Source organism: Apus apus, chromosome 1, assembly GCF_020740795.1.
Source record: "Apus apus isolate bApuApu2 chromosome 1, bApuApu2.pri.cur, whole genome shotgun sequence".
NCBI lineage: Eukaryota > Metazoa > Chordata > Aves > Apodiformes > Apodidae > Apus > Apus apus.
The window spans coordinates 23,342,954-23,363,072 of NC_067282.1; the positions used below are offsets into that span (position 1 = coordinate 23,342,954).

General features: G+C 43.7%; 1 protein-coding gene across 1 annotated transcript in view; it reads left to right on the forward strand.

Moving 5' to 3' along the window:
• The first annotated feature begins 5,823 nt into the window (after positions 1–5,823).
• The window catches only part of KL (klotho), a 155,544-nt gene continuing 141,248 nt past the window's right edge, over positions 5,824–20,119 (forward strand). Inside the window, exons 1-2 of the mRNA XM_051608490.1 lie at positions 5,824–5,828; positions 7,437–7,695. Of these exons, the coding sequence (XP_051464450.1) occupies positions 5,824–5,828; positions 7,437–7,695 (264 nt within the window). The remainder of the gene's footprint in view (positions 5,829–7,436; positions 7,696–20,119) is intronic.

A 20,119-nucleotide genomic window follows, 5' to 3' on the forward strand; every position in this document is an offset into this window, starting at 1 on the left:
TGTTCTGGCATATTCTTCCCCTGCAAGAGGGATGCTAGTGTTTTGGCTACTGCAATGTGTGTGGCTGCTTAGAGCAGAGAGAGCATGTTAGACCTTTCCTTTTCCATCGTAGGAAGACAACATTTTAGCCCCAGCATCTGGAACAGAAACTGCATTGCCTTCACTCCAGTGGTCATTTTATCCCTTTTTAAATTGGCCAAATCCAGGTTTTATTTGAACGCATAGTTTGGGTTTTTTTCCCACCCAGTCCTCTCCTATAGCACTTGAGACTCCCAAGAGTTATGTTCATGGGTAGATGAGGTGTTTTATTAAGCAGAGACAGTGCCATAAGCAGGACTGTTTCCACTACTACAGGAGTCTTTAGGGGTGTCTGTGTGTCCCTTCTCCATCACAGGTCTTATCTACTGAAGAAAAAAAACCAAAACCAAAACAAACCCCACAGGCCTTTTCCTGTGTTAAGTATGTAATAGTTATTGGCAAGAATTTTAACTTTCCTTCCCATAAGGACAGCTCAGGGTTTCTTTTAAGGTGCAGGAGGTGTCAGTGTCAAGCAGAGGAATTCATGGCTGGACTGGCATTTGCTGGGGAGAGAGGCATAGACCTTTACAATACTGCTCCAGTTATCTGTGTTTTGGGTATCTTTGAAGGCCATAAAGAAGCCATCCCATGTCTTTCAAAGAAGACAGCAAGGATAGGAAAACTTTTCCAGTTCTGCTATTTCATGAGGAGACTGGAACTGCCCCCAGTTTTGGCATAGTGATGGCTCTTTATTCCTTTTACTAATTCCTATCACTGAGTTTTCTTTTTTGAGCACTGAGCTGCTGTTTTAATGAAGGCATCTACTAAAATGCCAAAAGTCTTGCTCATGAATGATAAACCACTTGAAGGTATCAAGAAAATTCCCTAGCTATGGGAGAAGTTTAATTCTTACTTCAGGGATTACACCCTCTGCCTTTCCCCAAGAAAAGTCTAAAATGGTAGGAAATGGGAGGAGGAGAGACTGTGCTTCCTCATGCCTGTGTTTCCTTTAAGTGCTGGCTGTTCTTCCTTGCCTCTGACAGCTGATACCTCTTGCTTAGGATCATGAGCACCATCTAAGACTGAGGTCTCTGCGCTGGCCACAGTGTAAGACACGTAGCTGAGCCAGCACTTCATTAGCCAAACCTAGGAAATAATTTCTTTATCTGAAACTGCTCAGTTTCCCTTTCCGCCTGTGCTTCTTGTTAAATACCTTCCACCTATTAGATACCCCCACATTCCTCCACAGCTCTATTACCTTGCTTGCATGCAAATTCTCACAAAATGTTGGATGTCAGAGTTTTCTTAGGCCTTGAAAAGTGTACGCCACAACAGCTACATTTGCTTCTTAACTATCAACCTGGAATTTTTGTAGGTAATTGCTCCTGTCCATTTACTCCTAAAAGATGAAATGACCAGTTTTGCAAACCAACCTCTCTGCACACACCAAAATCAGCAAGATGGTTAGTTTTATTTTTCCAGTGGGAACAGCAAACTGTCCAAGAGCAATCTGTATTTCACTCAAACAGTGAAACAGATTTTTGTACCTAAAGAAGGTGTATGCATTTCTCACTTACATGAACAGTGTAGTATTTAATTAAATTACGAGTTGGTAATTAGCTAGCAGCACATATAGAATGACTGTAATGCTGTGATAGTCTGCTCCTAAATAATCAAATACAAAACTGTGTAGGCTTGTATCACCTGAAGAGGAAAGACCTCACTGGTAAGGCCGCTCTGTCAGCAGGACCCCCAAGTACTTCAGTTAAAAACAAGCATATTTCTTCCTGGCTGACTTCTATAAAATTTATGATCAGCCTTTCAGCATCTGATACTTTGACTTGGGTTTCACTCAGCCTGTGGTGCTGTTGTCTGCTTACACTTCTGTGCCTGTTTGTTCCATGTTGTCTCAGCTTTTAATATGAATAAGATGGGCTTCATACTCTTGATTTTATTTTTCCTAAGTAAATATACACTTCTAAAGGTTGGTTCTTCAGGTTTCTGGGCCTGGAAACAGGCCTGATTGTGTGAATGACTTTATAGATGGCCGAATAGCAATGAAAAAGGTGCCAAAGCCCCCTTTCTGCATTTCTTGTTGCTGTGAACAATGCCTCCGTGTGCCTGTGATTCTGTTGGGGTAGATGATGTCATCCTGTTTTGTTTTTCTTGGATACTTTAGTACAGATGTGCACACCAGACTTTGAGAGATTTGAGACATACGTGCTGTAATCAGTGATGGAGAGAAGGACTGAGTGAATCATAACAGCTCAAAATGTTTTGGTAGTTTCTCTCAGCTTGAATATTATCTTCACATTGGGATGCCCTGTGGCTGAGGGTGAGAGAGTGGTTGGGAGCCAACTTGTTGCTGGCCTGATCTGGGGAGCTGAGAAGCTGCACCCCAGTCTGGGGTGTCCTGCTCACGGCTGCTGTGCTGAAATGGTGGCAGGAGGTTGCTCCCACCCAAGGGAGAAGTGCAGGAGTGTCTGTGCCCTGCCCCTTCCTCAGGTGAGCACCAGCCTGTGGGGCAGGCACAGGCAGGAGCTGTTAGCACTGCTCGTTGCCTCAGCAGCTGTTCCTCATCTCCTCCAGTGGAAAGAGGCACCAGGCCAGGCAGAAAGCTCCTGCAGGCTGAGTCTGGCCTGCAGACCCCCATTGGGCTCTGCTGAGCTAGCCCATCCATGCTGTAATGGCAGTGAGATTTATCTGCCTATGCAAGATTTCTGTATTTTAATTTGCCTGGTTTGATGTGGAGTGTGCAGGTACAACCAATCACATTCTGAAAGTAGTTTCTGCTACTGTTTTGAACATCTGTATCTGTAAATCCAAGACTGTTAACATCTTTTAGGGTTGGCACTGTTTCTGAAAGGCTGCTTTAGATTAATGTCAATCTTATATATATATATATTGAATCTTTTAAATTTTTTTTATTTAGGAAATTAATCTTATTGTTGTGAGAAAAAAAAAATAGGCTGTTTGAAAAGACATGAGGCTATATTACCAGTGTGGCCAGTGGGCCTTAACGTGAACTTTTTTCTTCCTTGTTATTTTAAACCAGTGAAATCGCTAATAAAGGGGCTTTTGAGTTAGGAGAAGACAGAGCAAGTCTGGTGCCTCCGCTTTATGGGCAGGCATTCTCTCTTAGGTGTGCATTATGGATCATAAGAAATAGTTTAGAAGCACAATATGCAGACAAGGCAAAAATATTCAATCATCTGATAATAATTTTGATTGCAGTGCAGTAATTTAAAACTTTGGTACCTTCAGGAAAGAATAAATGTGGATGCTACCGAATCTATATGAAAAAAGGAAGTATAGGGCAAGAAATGTAATTTGCACAAGGGCTTTAAATAGATAAACAGTGTGATGATGAATTTGCATGGTGCTGGGTAGGACAATTGTCCAGGGAGGTGTGGAAGGGAGCTGGAGGGGGCATATATTCCTGGGTACTCCTAGAAGAAGCTGATGAAGGAATTATTACTTAAAATAATTTAAATACTGACTTATCCTGTGGGTATTTTCCATCTGACTTAGTGGGAGTTCCTTTTTACCCAGATTTAAGTAAAATCTGTGCACATTGTTATTCTGAAGTAAGATTATTTTCTCAAAGACAATGTTTACAGTTTGCAAGATGATCAAACAGATGGTTTAAATTTGTTCTGATGCTCTGTGTTTTTTCACAGTCTCTTTGTAAGTTAAATAAACTTGAAAATGATCTGTCTAGAACTGTGTCATTTCCCAGACGAGATAACTGCTTGAGGATATGCCTGTCTTCTCTCTCCAAAGAGATAATCCTCATCTTCAGTAAATAGCAATGACTGTGGTTCCCTGTCCTTCCAGGACTTCTGCTTTTCTCTTTGGTCTCCAAAACAAACCCACAACCTCTCTTGACTCCTACTGTAACTTCTGAAAGAGGTTCTTGTCCATTGTCCATGGACACTGTCCATGTCCTTTTCCTGTTAGTCACCCTGACAGTATGGATCCTGTCTTCTGTGCCAAGAGGGAGCAGGGAAAAAGTGGGGCAGCATGCAAGAGGCCGTATTCCCAGTGTGACAGAAATGATATTCCCAGTGTACAGCTATTCAGAAGTGCAGACATTTCCTTTTAGCATCCCTCCAACTGTGCAAAGTCTCTTTTTCCTTGCTGGCAAAGCACCCACTGCAGCCCACAAATGATAGCCATGTGGGTTGTCTTCTGAAGGTGTAGCTGTTTGTCCCGTGTGCTACAGGCTGATGCTGGTTTCTGGACTAGATCAAGTTTGTTCAGACTGGCTGGTTTCAGTCCCCTCTAGCAGGCAATGCTGCCTCTAATCCAGCAAATGCAGTTAACAAGGATCTTTAGATGTGCACATGGAAGCCTTGATTAACTAGGCAGCTCCAGAAAACTTATTTGTGCATGACAAAGCAGTGAAAAAGGGTCTTTTTTATCATCATCTTTTTGTTTGTTTTCATGGTGGGACAGGGCTGCAAATTCAGCCTTGATTTACTATGAGCATTGCTGGAGACATTTTAATGATCGATATCTGTTGTCATTGTGCTGAGGCAGATCCACGGGTAGATTCTCTTCCTTCACAGAGTTTGGCAGTGTGCTGGGCTAATTCCTTTCAATATTTAATTTAGACAGAGCAGAATTAGATTGTAATTGGACACCTTTGAACTTTCCTTCATAGTTGTTGTCTCTAAATCACAGTTAGTACAACCAAATAGTCCTTCAAACCAACATAAAAAACTAGCCAAGGGTATTCATCTTCTTTGCCTGGCATAGAAATTCATTGTCAGAAAGTAGTATAACTATGTAAAAAATTAAAGTTCATTTTTCTCTCCTCTTTGTATCTTTCCCTCTCCCCACACTTTTTTTTTTTTTAACTAAAATCAGAATCTTTGTTCTTTTCTGATACATATTCTGTCAGTCTTTGGGGATAGTAGTGACAAGTAGAATTAAATATTATTGTGATAGAAATTTCTTGGCTTCTTTTAGCAGCAGCAGGACAGTCAAAATTACAAACCATGTATTTGTCCCTCTCCTGCTTTAGAAAAGGCCTCAGCAATCAGATCCTTCTGAGCCAAGGTAGTTTGAGGGGTCAGTTCCAATGAGACCAACAGCTCCTAACTGGGATAAGTCTAGTGTAGACATTACTTATCCCACGCTAAATTATCATTTACTACGAACTCTCTGTAAAATCTGTGGCAGTGGGCACAGTTCAGAAAAGTTACAAGGCAAAATTTTTTAAAAATCAGTTTTAGGAAAGTGTTGGCAGTGAGAAGTTCAAGGTATGTTATTTGCAAGCACCTTTTTTCTAAAAGGATGGTATATTTTTTACAAACTTGTGTAACCGTGTTTGTGTATCTATGAATGTGGGCTCTGCAAGCAGAGTGAAGTAGCTGTCAGCTCACTATAGGTTTGGGCATGTTACTCTCTCTGCCCATCAGGACAGCAGGACCTGGGGGTTGGGAGTGCTGGAAGGAAAAGGAAATATCAGACTGTAACTATCTTCTTTAGGTTTATCTTCTGTTGTATTTTTCTGTCTCCATGAACGAACAGTTGAGCAAATATTGCAGGTGGCATAACTGACGTCAAACATACTTATTTTGGTGATTGTTACACCAGGCTGGATTTCCAAATGTCAAAAAAAACACATTTTCAATTCCCAAATACTGTTCTGCTCCTCACATTTTATATATAGGAGAAATATCCAGGAAATTATCATCTGCTCCAGAGAGGGAATGAAAACATGTATGTAAATATAAGTCTTGTGGTGCTTCAGTTGACCCTTCCCTGTTAACAATAATTAGAGATCTCGTCGTACTCATGGGGTAGGAGAACTGAGCCACAGAGAATGCTGCGGCTTTTAGAGTTTAGTAAGTCTGTGATCATGCAGTCTTGCACACCTGACCCTGGGGCTAGAGCCTGGCCAGAGCTTCTCCTGCTCTCCTGAAGGCTACGGCCTGGCAAAGGTGAGCCCTGCAGAGATCACACGCTCTTTGTGTGTATCTCTTAGGTTGTAACTCCCCAGATCTCCCAACCAATGCATGTGCTTTTTTTTGTTTAAAAAAAATAATCCCATTTTTGTTCCCTAAGAAATAACTAGTCTCAGTCTAGTGCTCTATTACTCTCTTGGGTGAAACCTTCAATGGGGATTTATTATTTGCACTTCCATGCTCCAAGATGGGGGGAACGTGCAGGAAAACGCTGTTGTAAGAGCTTCTGGTGTAATCTAACGTGACAGGAAGAGCAAGGGATGTGGGGCAAGCTAATGGAAATGCCATTAGGACCACTAGTTAGACAAATGTTTCCCAGAGCTGTTTCTCCTGTGTTTATAAATGATCAAGGGGTTTTCACGGGCTGCTGCTTACTGTGTTGAAGGACCTCCTTAGGGATGCAAATTAACAAGGATTTTAGTGGCACACACACCTCTCAGAAACAGACATTTTCACTTTTTTTCAGGTAAATGCTTGGGAGTTTGTAACGTAATACTAGCCTAGAACAGGTTTAATGCTGAGGCTTCGTAAAGAGCAGCAGGTATAGTTTTGGTGGGGTGATATTGGATCAGGTGAAAGCGGCTGAAGGGGAAAGAACACGGGAAGAAGAAGGGCCAGAATGTAAGGGTGAACAACTCAAGGTGTGGAAGGTGCATTGGAAGTAAAACTGTGACTCCCTGGACGATGATGGTTTGAGTGCTCTGCGGCTGTCAGCGCCGTGTTGCAGGGGGGTGCGGTGCTCCCGAGAGCTGCTGGCTGCTGTTCCTGGGAAGACTGACGGCAGGGGAAGGTGCGAGGCCCGTTTCCTACTTCTGTGACTTGTCACGGGTGTTGTGGGGCAGGCAGCCTGGCCCCCAGGCCCCGGCTGGTCGGGCCACCGCGCCGGGGGCAGCTGCCACCAGCGGCCGCGGGTGGGCGGGGGAGGGAGGGAGAAGGGCAGCGACGGCCCCGGCGCGCTCCCCTGAGGTGAGCTGCGGGTGGGTGCCGCGGGTGGGTGCGGGTGCTGCGGGTGGGTGCCGCGGGTGGGTGCCGCGGGTGGGTGCTGCGGGTGGGTGCTGCGGGTGGGTGCCGCGGGTGGGTGCCGTAGGTGGGGTGCCGCGGGTGGGGTGCCGCGGGTGGGGTGCCGCGGGTGGGTGCCGTAGCTGGGGTGCCGCGGGTGGGTGCCGCGGGTGGGTGCCGCGGGTGGGTGCTGCGGGTGGGTGCCGGCAGGTGGCGCCGCCGGCCCCGCGGCGGGAGCTGGCTGGCGGGGGAGGGGCGGGCGCCGGGCTTCCCGTTCCCGGAGGGAATAGCGGCGCCTGGGGCGGAGCCCGCCCGCGGGCTGTTTAACGGCGGGAGCCGCGAGGTCTTACAAGGCGATGTGCCAGAGTCAAAACTTCACTCCAAACTGTAGAAAGCTCTGGGATGTCTTCGTTGAGCTGTTCTTTCCCTCCCTCCGTTACACAGGACGCATCTTGATGCCTGCCGGTACCGCAGCCTGGGAGCGAGAACGGCTCCCGAATATTCCGCCCGTTCCTGCCACAGCGTGCGGGAGGCCGCTGCGGTGCAGAGCTCCATCCGCTGCCACCTGAACAGCCGGATGGTCACGTTTCCAGCACTTTCACGCAGGCTGCAAACGAGACGCGCTCCTGCAAACCGCGAGCAGCTCAACGCGCTGCTCCCCTCCTGGAGGCTGCTGAAACCTGGGTCCTCGGTGCAGCCTTGGGTGGGAAAGGCTGGAAGCAGGAGGTGTGCAGCTTTTTTCTTTTCTGTCTGTGAAGCTGCTGAACCATCTCAGCCGGTACCTGGCGTATTATATTAACGTTAATGGCTCTGGTTTGTAAAGCTGTTCTGCTTTCCTTAATCATGTTGGAGGGGAGAAGCAAACCAAGTGACGTTTGTTTCCATTTTTTGCACCAAAAAGCTAACAACACAGTTAAGAAAACTAAAACTGTATGGAGTAGCATAACCTTGGAACAGAATACATATACATAGACACACGAAGGGCACTTTGCAGGTTAGTTACTTTATCACATATTGCAAAGATAAGCACACTATATAGTGCAGCTCTCCAACATATTGCATCACTGTTTGGCATTATAGCATGGAAGCACATGATTTCTATGTTAAAAAAACCAACCAACTCCCAAAAAAAAAAAACCAGCCCGCCAAAAAACCCCAAACCCCAAAGGTTGTCACTATAAATGACTCCTAGTTGCTTTTCAGAGTAGAAGCCTTTTTCATAATTTTCCCTCTACTGACTTCTCTGTTTCTCCTTCTTCGCTCCTATTTTCTCTGATACCATAGGGAAAGAAGTCAAAAGTACTCGTGATTTCCAGAGGGCCACTTTTCATGCTAGAAAGATAATCTATTAAGTACAGTATTTCCCAAGAAAATGTTATGAGTGACTGGGTTTCAGAAAATGAGCAGCCCAACCAGATCTTGGGAAGAGATTGTTGTCCTTCAGGTTGTCTAAAACGGTGAGTAAAACATCAGTTTCAGTTTTACAACATAGAAATACACAAATTTTAGTAGGGGTGTGACCTTTCTATTGGATAGACACTGGTGGGTATTGTAAGTGTAACCTGTTGTTCCGTGTTGGTGTTTAATGACTGAAGTTACTGAGATATCAAGGAGGTGTCATAGAAATGGTCCAATGTCTGGGAAGGAAGCCTTAAGGTACAAGACTCAGAGCAAAACTTGCATAGCTCTTTGAAATTATGAAGGATGCACAAATAAAAGGTACTTTAGCCAAAAGAAAATGCACTGTCTGGGAGTCACTTGTGTGAGTTCATCCATGAAATCCTGGTTCTCTTCCTGGTAAGGCAGCCAGAGAGGGAACTGGAGGGTGAGGTTCTTGTGGGTCACTAGTGCTGGGTCCAGAGGGACCACTGATGGTCCTGTGTGGGAGTGACCAAGTGCAGGTTGATGCTGACCTGTTTGGAGGTGCTACTGGAGACAGCGATACACTCTTCTCCAGTGGTAGCACAGGATTCAAAAGACTGTCTATCCCCTCTCAATAGAGGTGGCTGTGAGAAGTGCCTATGCTGAGATGGCCCTTCCTGGATTTTCAAATCAGCACAGTGCCGTCCGTGATGGAGACAAGGGCTCAACTGTCCCTGCGGGAGACCCAGGATGTGCCAGAGAATAGAGCAGATCTTCTGTGTGAAGATACTCAGCCTCCCCCACAAATCCACACTGTTTTGGAAGCACTTAGCTCTTGTGACTCTGGGAGCTTGCCTGACCCCAACCTGAGTGTGGACAGTTGGAAGCAAGATGTAGTCCACTTCTCCACATAAAGGAGTGGAATCAGCCCTCCCAAGGCCATGAGCAGGGAACAATTTCTCAGTCTGTGCTGGTGCTGTGGCTGACCTGTCTGGTGTTACTCTCCAGACTTTTTGTATTCTGTAAACACACTCCTGTGGAGGGGATATCAAGGGTAGAGAGAAGAGCTAATCACCCTGACTTCATCTGCACAATTTACTCCCTGATTAAACAGGACTGACACATGCTTTGCATGGAGATTAAAGCTACTTTGTAATAGAAAACTGTAGTTAGGGCTGATCACCTAGCTCTGTAGAGGCTGAATGAGCCCAGTGGTAGCTCCATAGAGGCCAGTGGCTGTTGGATTTGACATGAAGCACAGCAGAACCCTTGAATATTGTGATGAATCTGGCAGTCCTTTTAGCTGCTTAAAAAGAAACCAAACCAAACCAAATCCAAACCAAAATCACTGCCCAGATATTGAGCACTTTGTGGTGCTTAGCTGTCAGCAGCATTTTCAAGAATTTTTTAAAATTTGTATTAGGTCTTTCTGGCCTATTTTCACCAATTAATCTAAGGAAGATGGAAGGGAGTGACTAATAAGATCTGTAGGGACAGAAACGGCACCACACACAAGGAAAATGAAAATACTGAGTGTTTGGAAAGATTTTTTTTTCTAAAGGAAACATTAGCATCAGTACTGGCCTCATCCCTGTTGGCTGGCTGTGTTGGAATGGAGTTGAGGCCAGGCTCCACACGTGCCATGGGGCTGCATTCCTCACTCCATCTTCTGTGCTTGCTTCCAGCACTGTGACAGACTTCATGAAGAACCCCACAAGTCCTGCTCTCCAGTCAGGTTGTGACCCAGGAAGAAGCTTTGCTTCTCATTAAAGCTTCCCAGGTTCAGCTTAGCGTGTCTCTCTCTAGATACACTCGAGGTCAGCACACACGAGGGAGTCCAGCAGAGACAGGATTGCTCACTTCTTTTGGGCTGGTGCTGGCTCTCCTCCGTGTTAATAGCAGTAGATATGAAGGGACTGGCTGAATTGGTCTCTACCTTTCAGACAAGCATTTAGCACAAGAACACCTGCAACTGCCTAATGTAATTTTTTAAAAGCTGCTTGGAGCCTATTGTCCCTTAGTGTTGGGCTCCATCAAGGGCTGACTGTTAGCAAAGAAGATGTTTGTAGCAGAAGCAAAGTTTTGGGAAGAGAATAAAGAAGAGGAGACCTGCAAAACTGACAGAACTCTAAAACTGCAAATGCCTTTCCCAATCTCCAGTGGTACAAAGCAAAGGTCTGGGCTCAAGTGTGTCATCACTGATTGGAGCATCTTTCTTATGAGAAAAGGCTGAGAGGGCTGTGACTCTTTAGCCTGGAGAAGAGAAGGCTGAGGGCAGACCTTATTCATGCCTGCAGGTATGTAAGGGGTGGGTGCAAAGAGGATGGAGCCAGACTCTTTCAAGTAGTTTCCAGTGACAATATGAGGGGCAATGGGCATAAGCTGGAACACAAGCTCCAATTAAATACGAGATAAAACTTCTTTATGGTGAGGGTGACAGACCACTGGAACAGGCTGCCCAGGGAGGTTGTGAAGTCCCCTTCTCTGGAGATATTCAAGACCTGTGGAATGTGCTCTAGGGGACCCTGCTTTAGCAGGGGAGTTGGACTAGATGTTCTCTAGAGGTCCCTTCCAACTCTGACAATTCTGTGATTCCGTGATCAACAGTCTCCTCACTGCCAAAGGCAGAGGAAGTACTGCTTCTGTGTTCATTGTGCTACTACATAGGTACCAGCAGTATTCCTTTTGTTATAGCATATGCTACTGACACCTGGGCACTCTGCTGTGACCTCCTGTGTCCTTTTCAGAGCTGCTGCTTAGCAGGGTCTGACTCCGTTTCACAGGAAGTGTCTCTGTTGTTTCCAGGCACATGAAATTGTATTTGTATGCATTGATTCTCAATCAAATTTGAGCTGCTTCTGTCTACCTCTGGCTTTGAGCAAGATGAGAGCACAGGATAGGCCTAATGCTCATTGATTAAAAAAAATAAATCACTTTTAAACTAGATTGCAGTGGCACTTGAGCTCACTGGGAGCAAAGTCCACTTTAAACGTCAAGCTCCAATGGAAGCTAAAATGAACACTTTGAAGTGCTCATTTGCATCAAGTTTTTCTCCTCAATATAAAAGAGAACCAATAAGATAAGCAGGAGTTATGTTTTAGGCTCCTATGCAGAAAGACAAGGTGTGTGATCTCATTTTCTCTTCTAATTAGGTTGCTCCATTCAAGATGTGATGTGGAGCCAACTTATGGTGAATTAATTTCATTTCTCAGAGATGAGAAAGTCTAAACAGAAAGGACCATCAGAAATGAAAAGGTACCAAGTGAGGCGTATTGAGTATAAAATAAAACATAGGCTCCCCAACTCCTGTGTGCTCAGTCCTCTACTCCGGCTGAAGTGAAATGGGACAGTGTTGAAACACTGAAATACACTGACCCTTTAAGATCTGAATTTTATGCTGATGGGACTGAGCACTGCACCTCAGGCTGATGGGTGAAAACTCCTCAGACTGCCAGAGTTCAGGGTTAAAGTGAATCCAGGATCTGCCTGGTGTACTTGTAAGATCAGCCCGTTCCCATAAGGAATGCAGTTCTGTGCTGTCTTTTTAAGGAGTAAATGAGAACTGCAAGGTTTCTTGTAATGTTACTGGTTAACAAAGTTCAAGGGTGAAAAAGGGCAATACGGATGGGATGACTGGAAGAAATAGCGTGAGCAGCAGCTCATCCAAGCCAACTGGGCTAACTTGGAAGAGAGCTTGCAGGAACACAAAACCGCTCATGCTAGACCAAGCTTTTCTTCAGACTGCTGAAGAGCTGTTTACTTGCTCTGCTGACTGCCTCTGGCCAATTTTAATATTGAGAGTGTGCCTGCCTTGTTCTCTGCTTTGATCTTTTTCCTTCTGAGTTGAAACACAAAGATGTTATTAAGATAAATTAGTAAAGACATCTCAGGAACTGGGTGGGAAATGCTGATCATCATCTCCCCTGGAGATAAAGTAATCCCCATGCTCAATCAATTTACAGTATGTAAGAGTCCTGAATGACTGCTTTGAAACATGGGATAACAATGAATTAATTGTATTTGGACTAATTATAGAAGACCTTTGCATAGGAGTACTTAGAAATAAATTGGAGAGAGGCTAGCATGGGCTGAGTAACCTTTATACTGTAGCACTGAAAACTCTCTGTGCAGGTCTGGTTTCATTAATTGTCATAAAGCAAAGGAGTGGAAGTGCACTGGAGAAAAATGCTATATAAAGTCTGGTAAAAAAAAACATAGGGGAGTGTCTGAATCATGTAGCAATGTTTCCATTTGAGAGCAGCTCTCAGGAATTATTTGTTTTTGAGCACAAAGGATGGAAGATGGAGTTTGGTCTTTTTGTGCATGTAGTGTCTCTGTGCTAAGGGACCTTTTTGGGACCACACAGGTTAAGCTAGTTGACTTGAGCAAGTAGATGTGAGAAATACCCTAAAAAGAGAAGATATGTTCAGGAGTTATTCTGAAGAGAGAGAAGATTAATAATATCAGGTATTTAGAATATTCGGATAATAATTTCACTAAGAAAGCTCTGACTTAGACTCAGCCTACAGGTGTAATTCAAATCACTAATGTAGCAGGTACACTTCTCAGTAATTTCTGCTTCTAGAATGATCACTAACAGAAATAATCACATATTGTAATAATTTCTCCTGAATGGTACAGTAAAGAATGCTTTGCATATTGCCTATTTAGAAAGATCAGTGTAAATCCGTGATATAGAGTAATTAATGTACAGTGGCTGTGATTTTTATGATTTATGAAAGCCCATGAACATTTAAGAGTGCCTGCAGACCTGAAGCAGGATCAGGAACAGCATAATCTACCAGAGAACACTGCAGAAAGCAGGATAGGGTGGTATTCCAGTCCGTGTATCAATGCTTCAAACTTTGCATTGAACCTACCATGGAGCCTAAACCTGTTAAACAAAAACTTGTGGGGGATTTTTTAGTTGTGGGGTTTTTTTGTGGTAACACTAAGGCTGCACTTTGACCTGCAGGCCTGATGAGAAGCTCCTTCCCAAGTATTAGTGGGCAGAATGCCTAAGGATCTTATGACAAGCGTCTGGTTAGAAAAACTTGTACTGTAGGGAGCAGTGAGGAGTAAGTTGTGAGTATAGGCATCACTAATTTTGTTTTAGAGTGAAACAGAAATGACAGTATAATTGGGAGCTGGAATTAGTCAGATAGGAGGAAACCAGATTTTGAGGAACTTCTCCTGTAAGTCAATTATATTGAACATATTTGTGACCTTAACTTTCAGTTAAACATAGCTGAATTTTCATTGGCTTCCAAGTTCTATTCAGTCTGGTCTAAAATGAAGGATAAGTGAACTGAGTGCAAGCAAGATGTGTGTCTGAGGCAGCAGAGTTGCTATAAAAGTGTGGTAGGAAGCTGCACAGCAGGAGCTAGTTTGAAGCTGGCAAGGTCAGGACTAAGAGAAGAACAAAAAAGGAGCTACAGCATGAAGTAGTATTATTTTCCCCTCCTTCCTCTTTTGTCCTAGGCTTTTCCCACAAGGATGCTGATGAAAAGCACAGCATCCCAGTGCTCGTTTCCAGAGTATGATTGGCTTGCAGTTGAAAATGGGAGTAAGGAGGGTAGAGCAGCTTCTTTCTTGCAGCTCATCCAGCCATACACACACAGTACTTGTTTTAGGTGACTCTTCACTGGGAACTAGTGTTGAGGGCTGATGTAGCATTACAGGGCAAGTTAAAAGGGTCCATGTCAGAAATGACAGAACTGTTTTGGAGGTGACTTTCATGGCTAATTGTCGTGGTCCGAACCTGGTTTTGGGTCGAAGCCGCCTCATCTCAGGGCACAGTCGCCCTGTTTATCAGGATTTTCTGACACCAAATTATATATTCAGGATAGCCTTCTGAATTATTTCGGTGGGTCCCTCCCTGGCTTGGGGCCGGCTTGCTGCCACCGGGTGTAGAACTGACTGATAGAAACACACACAGAGATTATGTGTTTAAAATGCCACTTTACTGTAACAGTTTTCGAAGTGTGTGTGTGTAAAACTGAGTATGTGAATGTACCCAGTTGGTAAAGAGAAAGAAAGACTTATAGTTGGGGGTAGAGAGAGCCCGAAGCCTTTCCCGTACAGGGTGACGAGGTGCGTGTGAGCAAGGGACCAGTTACACACCCTGGGGAGAGGGCGTTCGAGGTGAAGGGTTTGGATGGTGATGTTGTGCTCACGTCCTCCTGGAGCCGGGGGGTGAGGCGAGCTGTGGCAGCGGTGGCAGATCCAGCGGAGGTGGCACCAGCGGCAGGGACAGCAGGGGCTGCAGCAGCTGCTGCCTTCGTGCTGCTGGTGCCTCTGGCAGCCGGACTGCCGTGTGCCCGGGCACGCAGGGGTCTGCTCTTTTGGAGCCTGTGGATGGCACGGGTGGCAGGGCCACTCACCGCTGTCGCCCTGAAGAGCTTTCCTCTGACGGTCTCAGGAGCGCTGGAGAGGCGAGGAGTCTGACAAGAAGCTGTTTTCCTCACTGGACCCGGGTCTGGTGGGAAAGTCATGGGCTGTGGTCGTCTCAGCCAGGGCTGCTTTCAGCTCGGCTCCTTTTATTTGGTTTTCCTTCTCCTCTCTCTCTTGTTGTCTCTCTCCTCTGTGCCAGCTCCCAGGCCTGCCTGCCGCTCGTCAAGTCCAGCCGCCGCCCTTCCTCCTTTATTATCGCCTTTATATTTTATTTTTTCTGTTACGTCTCTCTATGACAGTCAGTTTCAGTGAGAGACATACTTTTCTGGAGGCCAGTTCTCCACAGTAATAAAACAGTACCTTGTGTTTAAATGGTAGATTTTATCTATAGCTGTTGAAATGCATTGTCGTAAGGTGACAGTAAGTGAAAACACTGCCCCGATTTGGCACTAGGACGATCTGCCTCAAGTCACAGATTACCAGTGACGTCCTCAAGGTCATGGAAGGAACTGCTGAAACAGGAAGAGAATCCAGTTAAACTGGTTGCTAGGTCCAGGTGCCTGTTTATAGCTCAATACTAAACCAGGTCCTGCTCCTGAAAAAACACTTTTCCTATGTGCTCTTAGCTGGCCTAAAGTGTGTGGACAAGCAGTCACCAGCAAAAAAAACCTTATAATATTTGTGTGTGTTTGTTGTTTTCGTTTTCCCCCCCCCTACCTTTTAAACCAGGCTGATTTTCTTCAAGGTGGGAAGGAAACAGTGGAGTCACCGATTGGCACAGCCAGGTCAGGATAGATAGAGCTGTTACTAGTCATGATGAGAAGTTAATTACTTCCAAGTGAAACTGAAGTCACAATGAGAAGACTCAGTTCCCTTTTCTGGCTGTTTTGAGGCATTGCGACCATCTGGTGGAGCTTTTCAAGGATGGAATACGTTTGTAGGCTGTCATGCATCCAAACTTTGTGTAGCCCTGTAGCTCAGTATTTACTGTGTTCATGGTAGCACACGTTGCTGTTGGTTGTACCAGGCCAGAAGTTTTGCAGGAGTTCTGTAAGTCCTCAGGACTTACAGCTTTATCTGGGCTTGTCTTGGCCTGCCTGGGACTTTGCTTTAACCTGTTTAGCTACAACAGCAATTTCCTCATGACCAGGTGACTGTTGCACAATTTGTTCTACTTTTGCTTAGCTTTGTACGGTTTTGTGATATAACCGTAATTTTGGCTGAGAGCAGCAAGTAGTTATTTTATGAAGCAATAAAGGGTCCTATAGGACCCTAGAAAAATGATGCAGCAGAGAGGATTATAAGTATGATGTCATAGCAGAGGTCTCAGAAAGAAAAACTGGATGTGCTGCAGAGGAATACAGGTACAAGATGACAATAGAGAGGATGGGATGATACTTGAGACACCAGAGTTATAAAAAACGCATCAGTGGTCAATGACTAACAGTTAAATAAAGGCATACCTAAGAACTGGGTAAAACTAGATCTAGGGGTAACAAAGATAACAAAGAGCAAGTATCTACTGTCTGTAAAATGTATAGTATGTTTATGTATAAAAGTGTATAGTATGAGGCAGCCACCTCAGAACCTGGGAGGGCAAGGGAAAGGTGACTATAGCAGAGAAGAAGGGGTAGGAGCTGAGAGATGTGTGTAACAGTTTTATCTGTACCATCATTGACAATTAACAGCATCATTTTAAATTTTTTTTGGTATAATAATTAGATACGGATTAATAATTCAATGAATACAAGTTGAAGTTTCAGTGATACATTCTTGGTTTTGTTCATAAGTTGTGTTTCTTTCGTCCATATCAGGATTTTCACTGCATCATTTTGAACAAAGTGCATCCAAACGTCTTCCAAAAAAGATTGTCATCACACATTCAGAATACTGAGTGAAAAACTATGCAGGTGAAATAGCTCAGAAATTCCCTAAAGTCAATAATACATGTTTTTCTTTGGTGTTTGTTTACAAGAAAATGAGTTGCTTCTTTGTTTTGTAGGAGGCAAAACAATGTAATGAAGTTCTGAAAAGCCATCCCTCTAATTTAGCTGCTTTAGTCAGATATATATCTCTTACTCAGGATGTTTTGCAGAAATTTTTTTACTATACACTGCATGTTTCTGGGGGAAGGGAAGGAGAATGGATCAGTGGTTATTAAGAGAAAAGCTTAGGAGTTGTTATTGATTCATCTATTCCACACAGTAAATATTTAATTCAGATATTTCATGAAGTTGTATTAAAAATATAATGAGTTGTATTTTTCTTTACATCATAACATGGATATGTGACTTGCAAGAAACTTGCAATACAAGATTTATTTTTAGTTTTAGAATATGATTTTAATCTAGTGCCTTTATAATGAAGTTTGTCACATGCACTGTAACTCTTTTTTTCCCTGAGTAACTATGAATATTAACATACCTTGTCATAAAAGAAGCCTCTAATTAAAAAAAATATATATGTAATTTACAACAATCTGGTGCATTTATTGGCATATGCCTCATTTTCTAGTTCAGTTTGAATATACCTCTTGAAAAATCTAGCACATCACTCAAATTTGCTGATAGTGAAATTTTAATTTGATGAATTTTAATGACAAATTTTATTCAATATAGAGAGATCTCCATAACTAACACTTTGGTTCTGACAGTGCAGCTGTTGGTTATCAAGTCATTTCCCATTAGGATAAAGCATGAAAATTGTATCACTGAGAAATACACATTTTGATCACATGAATACTCTGAGAAGTAGAGTTCCAAATTGATTTCTGATGTCTAACTTGCAAAGGTCTTACAATGTGAGATGCTTTTCCCACACCAGACTTCCTCTTGCAAACATCTTGGGTTTTGAGCTACAGCTCAAATTTTTTGCCTGAATTTTGGTACCTGGCTTGCCACTTTGTACTGGTGCAGTACTGGAACTTTAGCCCAGAGAAAGTAGGAAAAGCAGTGATGGGAGATTTGGATTTATCAGCAACTTACCATGTCTTTGCTAATTGCAGGATAGGACAAGTTAGCTTAAGAGGCCATAAAGATAAAAAAACAAGGTGGGACAGTGGCCAGCCATCCTCATGAGCTGCTGCATAGGAAAATGTAATTAAGGACTGTGTGGTAGTAGGTCATATCACAATATCTTGCATTAAATGAACCAATGTCTTTTCTCCCTGCCTGTCCCTGTGGTTCTTTTCTGATTGCCTTTGGAAATGGAATTTATCAGCTCTTACCCAACTCCCATGTGCTGCTAACCTGGACCACAGAATGTAGCTGAAAATTAAGATGTCATTTGAGAAGTTCCAATTTTAATTTCTCTCTCTCTCTCCTTCCCTTGTCCCAAAGGTTTATGTGGCCTGCAAACATCTTAATGTCTGAAGATTATCTTTACAACATCTGTCACCTTGTTGAATGCAAAGGGAAATACGAGTCCTCTACTGCTAAGCAGGGATGAGAACTCCATAGTAATTATATTGAGGATTCACATGTGTACCCTTAAAGAGAGCTTCAGTATACTCAAAACATCTCAGCAATAACATTAAACTATTTCTGCTTTTTGCTGTACTTGCCATTTACTGCAAAAACCGACAGATGATCAAGAAAGGACAGAAAATGTAGTAGTTTGATAAAAATATTGAAGCTACCTACAAGTTCAGAAAAAACAGTTAATTTTTGCATCTTGTTATCTTCACTTCTGTTCTTGATGTCATCCTCTACTGGACCACACCTCCCTCCAACAATGTCTGCTACCATGTCACCTCTCCTTCTTGCTGAGCCATAGAACAGTTCTGTTGGTGGAGCAGGAGCTGCTGAAAGGCCTGCCCACCCTTCAGCCTGGCATCACAGAATTGAAGGAACCTCCCCCAGTGAAACTGGTACTCTCCCTACTTACAGCCATTCTGAGCCTTGTGAATCATGCTTGAGAATTGATGGTGCCTTCCAGGGCTTCACAGGGGACTCCAGGCAGTCCTTACCTGAAGGTTATAAAAACAGCCTCTAACTGGCTCTGTATTTTTGTTTTTAGGGCTATGCAGTTGTTCATTGAGGTGCCCACAGCATGGGGGCTGCAATACATAACCATCCTAGGTAGGACTGTAGCTCTGATGGGAAATCAGAGTCAAGACAACTAAGCCTCTTGTTGCTTTGTAAAAATCTGAATCCCTTCTTACACCAGCTGACTTTGCTCTTTGAACTCCTGGTCATCTTCCTCTTGCTCCTGCCCCTCCCTCTGCCATGGGCAATATAAACAACCTCAGTCCTGGCTCTTGTCAGTGATAGCAAGAGAAGAGAGCTGCTCTTTTTGCACAGACCAGATGCAGAAGGACCATAAGGAAAAATAAAAGGCTGCCTCTTCCTTTTGTTCTGAGCATCCTGTGACAGCCTAGGATTGACCAAGTGGTTGGTTGCTGCTTGCTGTGTGCATCTGTCTGGAAATGCAACTACGTAATTTTTTTCTGATCTGCCCTGAAAATGGCAAAGGCTGGCAGCTTGTCTTGGTCTCAAAGGGAAGCTGCATCCTCCACTAGCACATGCATGCTTTTTGTCAAGGAAAGTGGGCCCCCTTAGCTTGCCTGCCTTGTGAATTACCTGAAATATACAGTCGATAGATAGCACCTGTCAGCACATTTCACTAGACAGCTCCAGAGAAAAAAACAGTTTAAATAATCATCTCTCTCCCTTGTGCATCAGGAAAGAGCAATAAAAAAATGGAGATGAAAGACTGTTGAAGCCTTAGGACATTTCAGCTCTTTTCCTCAGGGCAAATACACGTCTCTTTCCTATAGTAAATACATTTCAAGCTGTTCAGTTTTGAATTTATTTAGTGACAATACTCCTGAGGCTTCCCTAGAGAGACTATTTTGTAATTTAATAGATGCCACTGCTGGGGATTTTTTTTTGTTCTAATTTACTAAGCACTCAGTGGTTTTCATCTTTAAAGGACATTACAGACATGAAATAATCTGCAGACAATTACAGAGAGGTAGCTAAGCCATCACCTGTCTCACCCTGAGCCTTTCTGTTAACTCTGTGGGAGCTCCATTCATTCAACTTAATTCAGACATATTTTTCTGCAGTTAAATGATAATTTGTAGTATGGTTAAATGGCAGGTCAGGCATTGACATTTTTTTCTTTCTTGTGTTTAAATTGTGTGCGACTTGCTCAGCATTGCAGATGTTTCCTAACATTCATTCATCCCTAATAATGTTTTTCTTTTGCCAGCTGCATCTCACTGTTCTTAGCTCTACCTGAAACAGTGCTGGTTCTTCTTGCACTTTTTGAGGTGTGCAACATGTACATGGATGGTTTTACGCTGCGGCCTTGTTATTACAGCTCTCCTTATTCTGTTGTGCCTCCCCTACTTGTGAACTAGGCTGTCT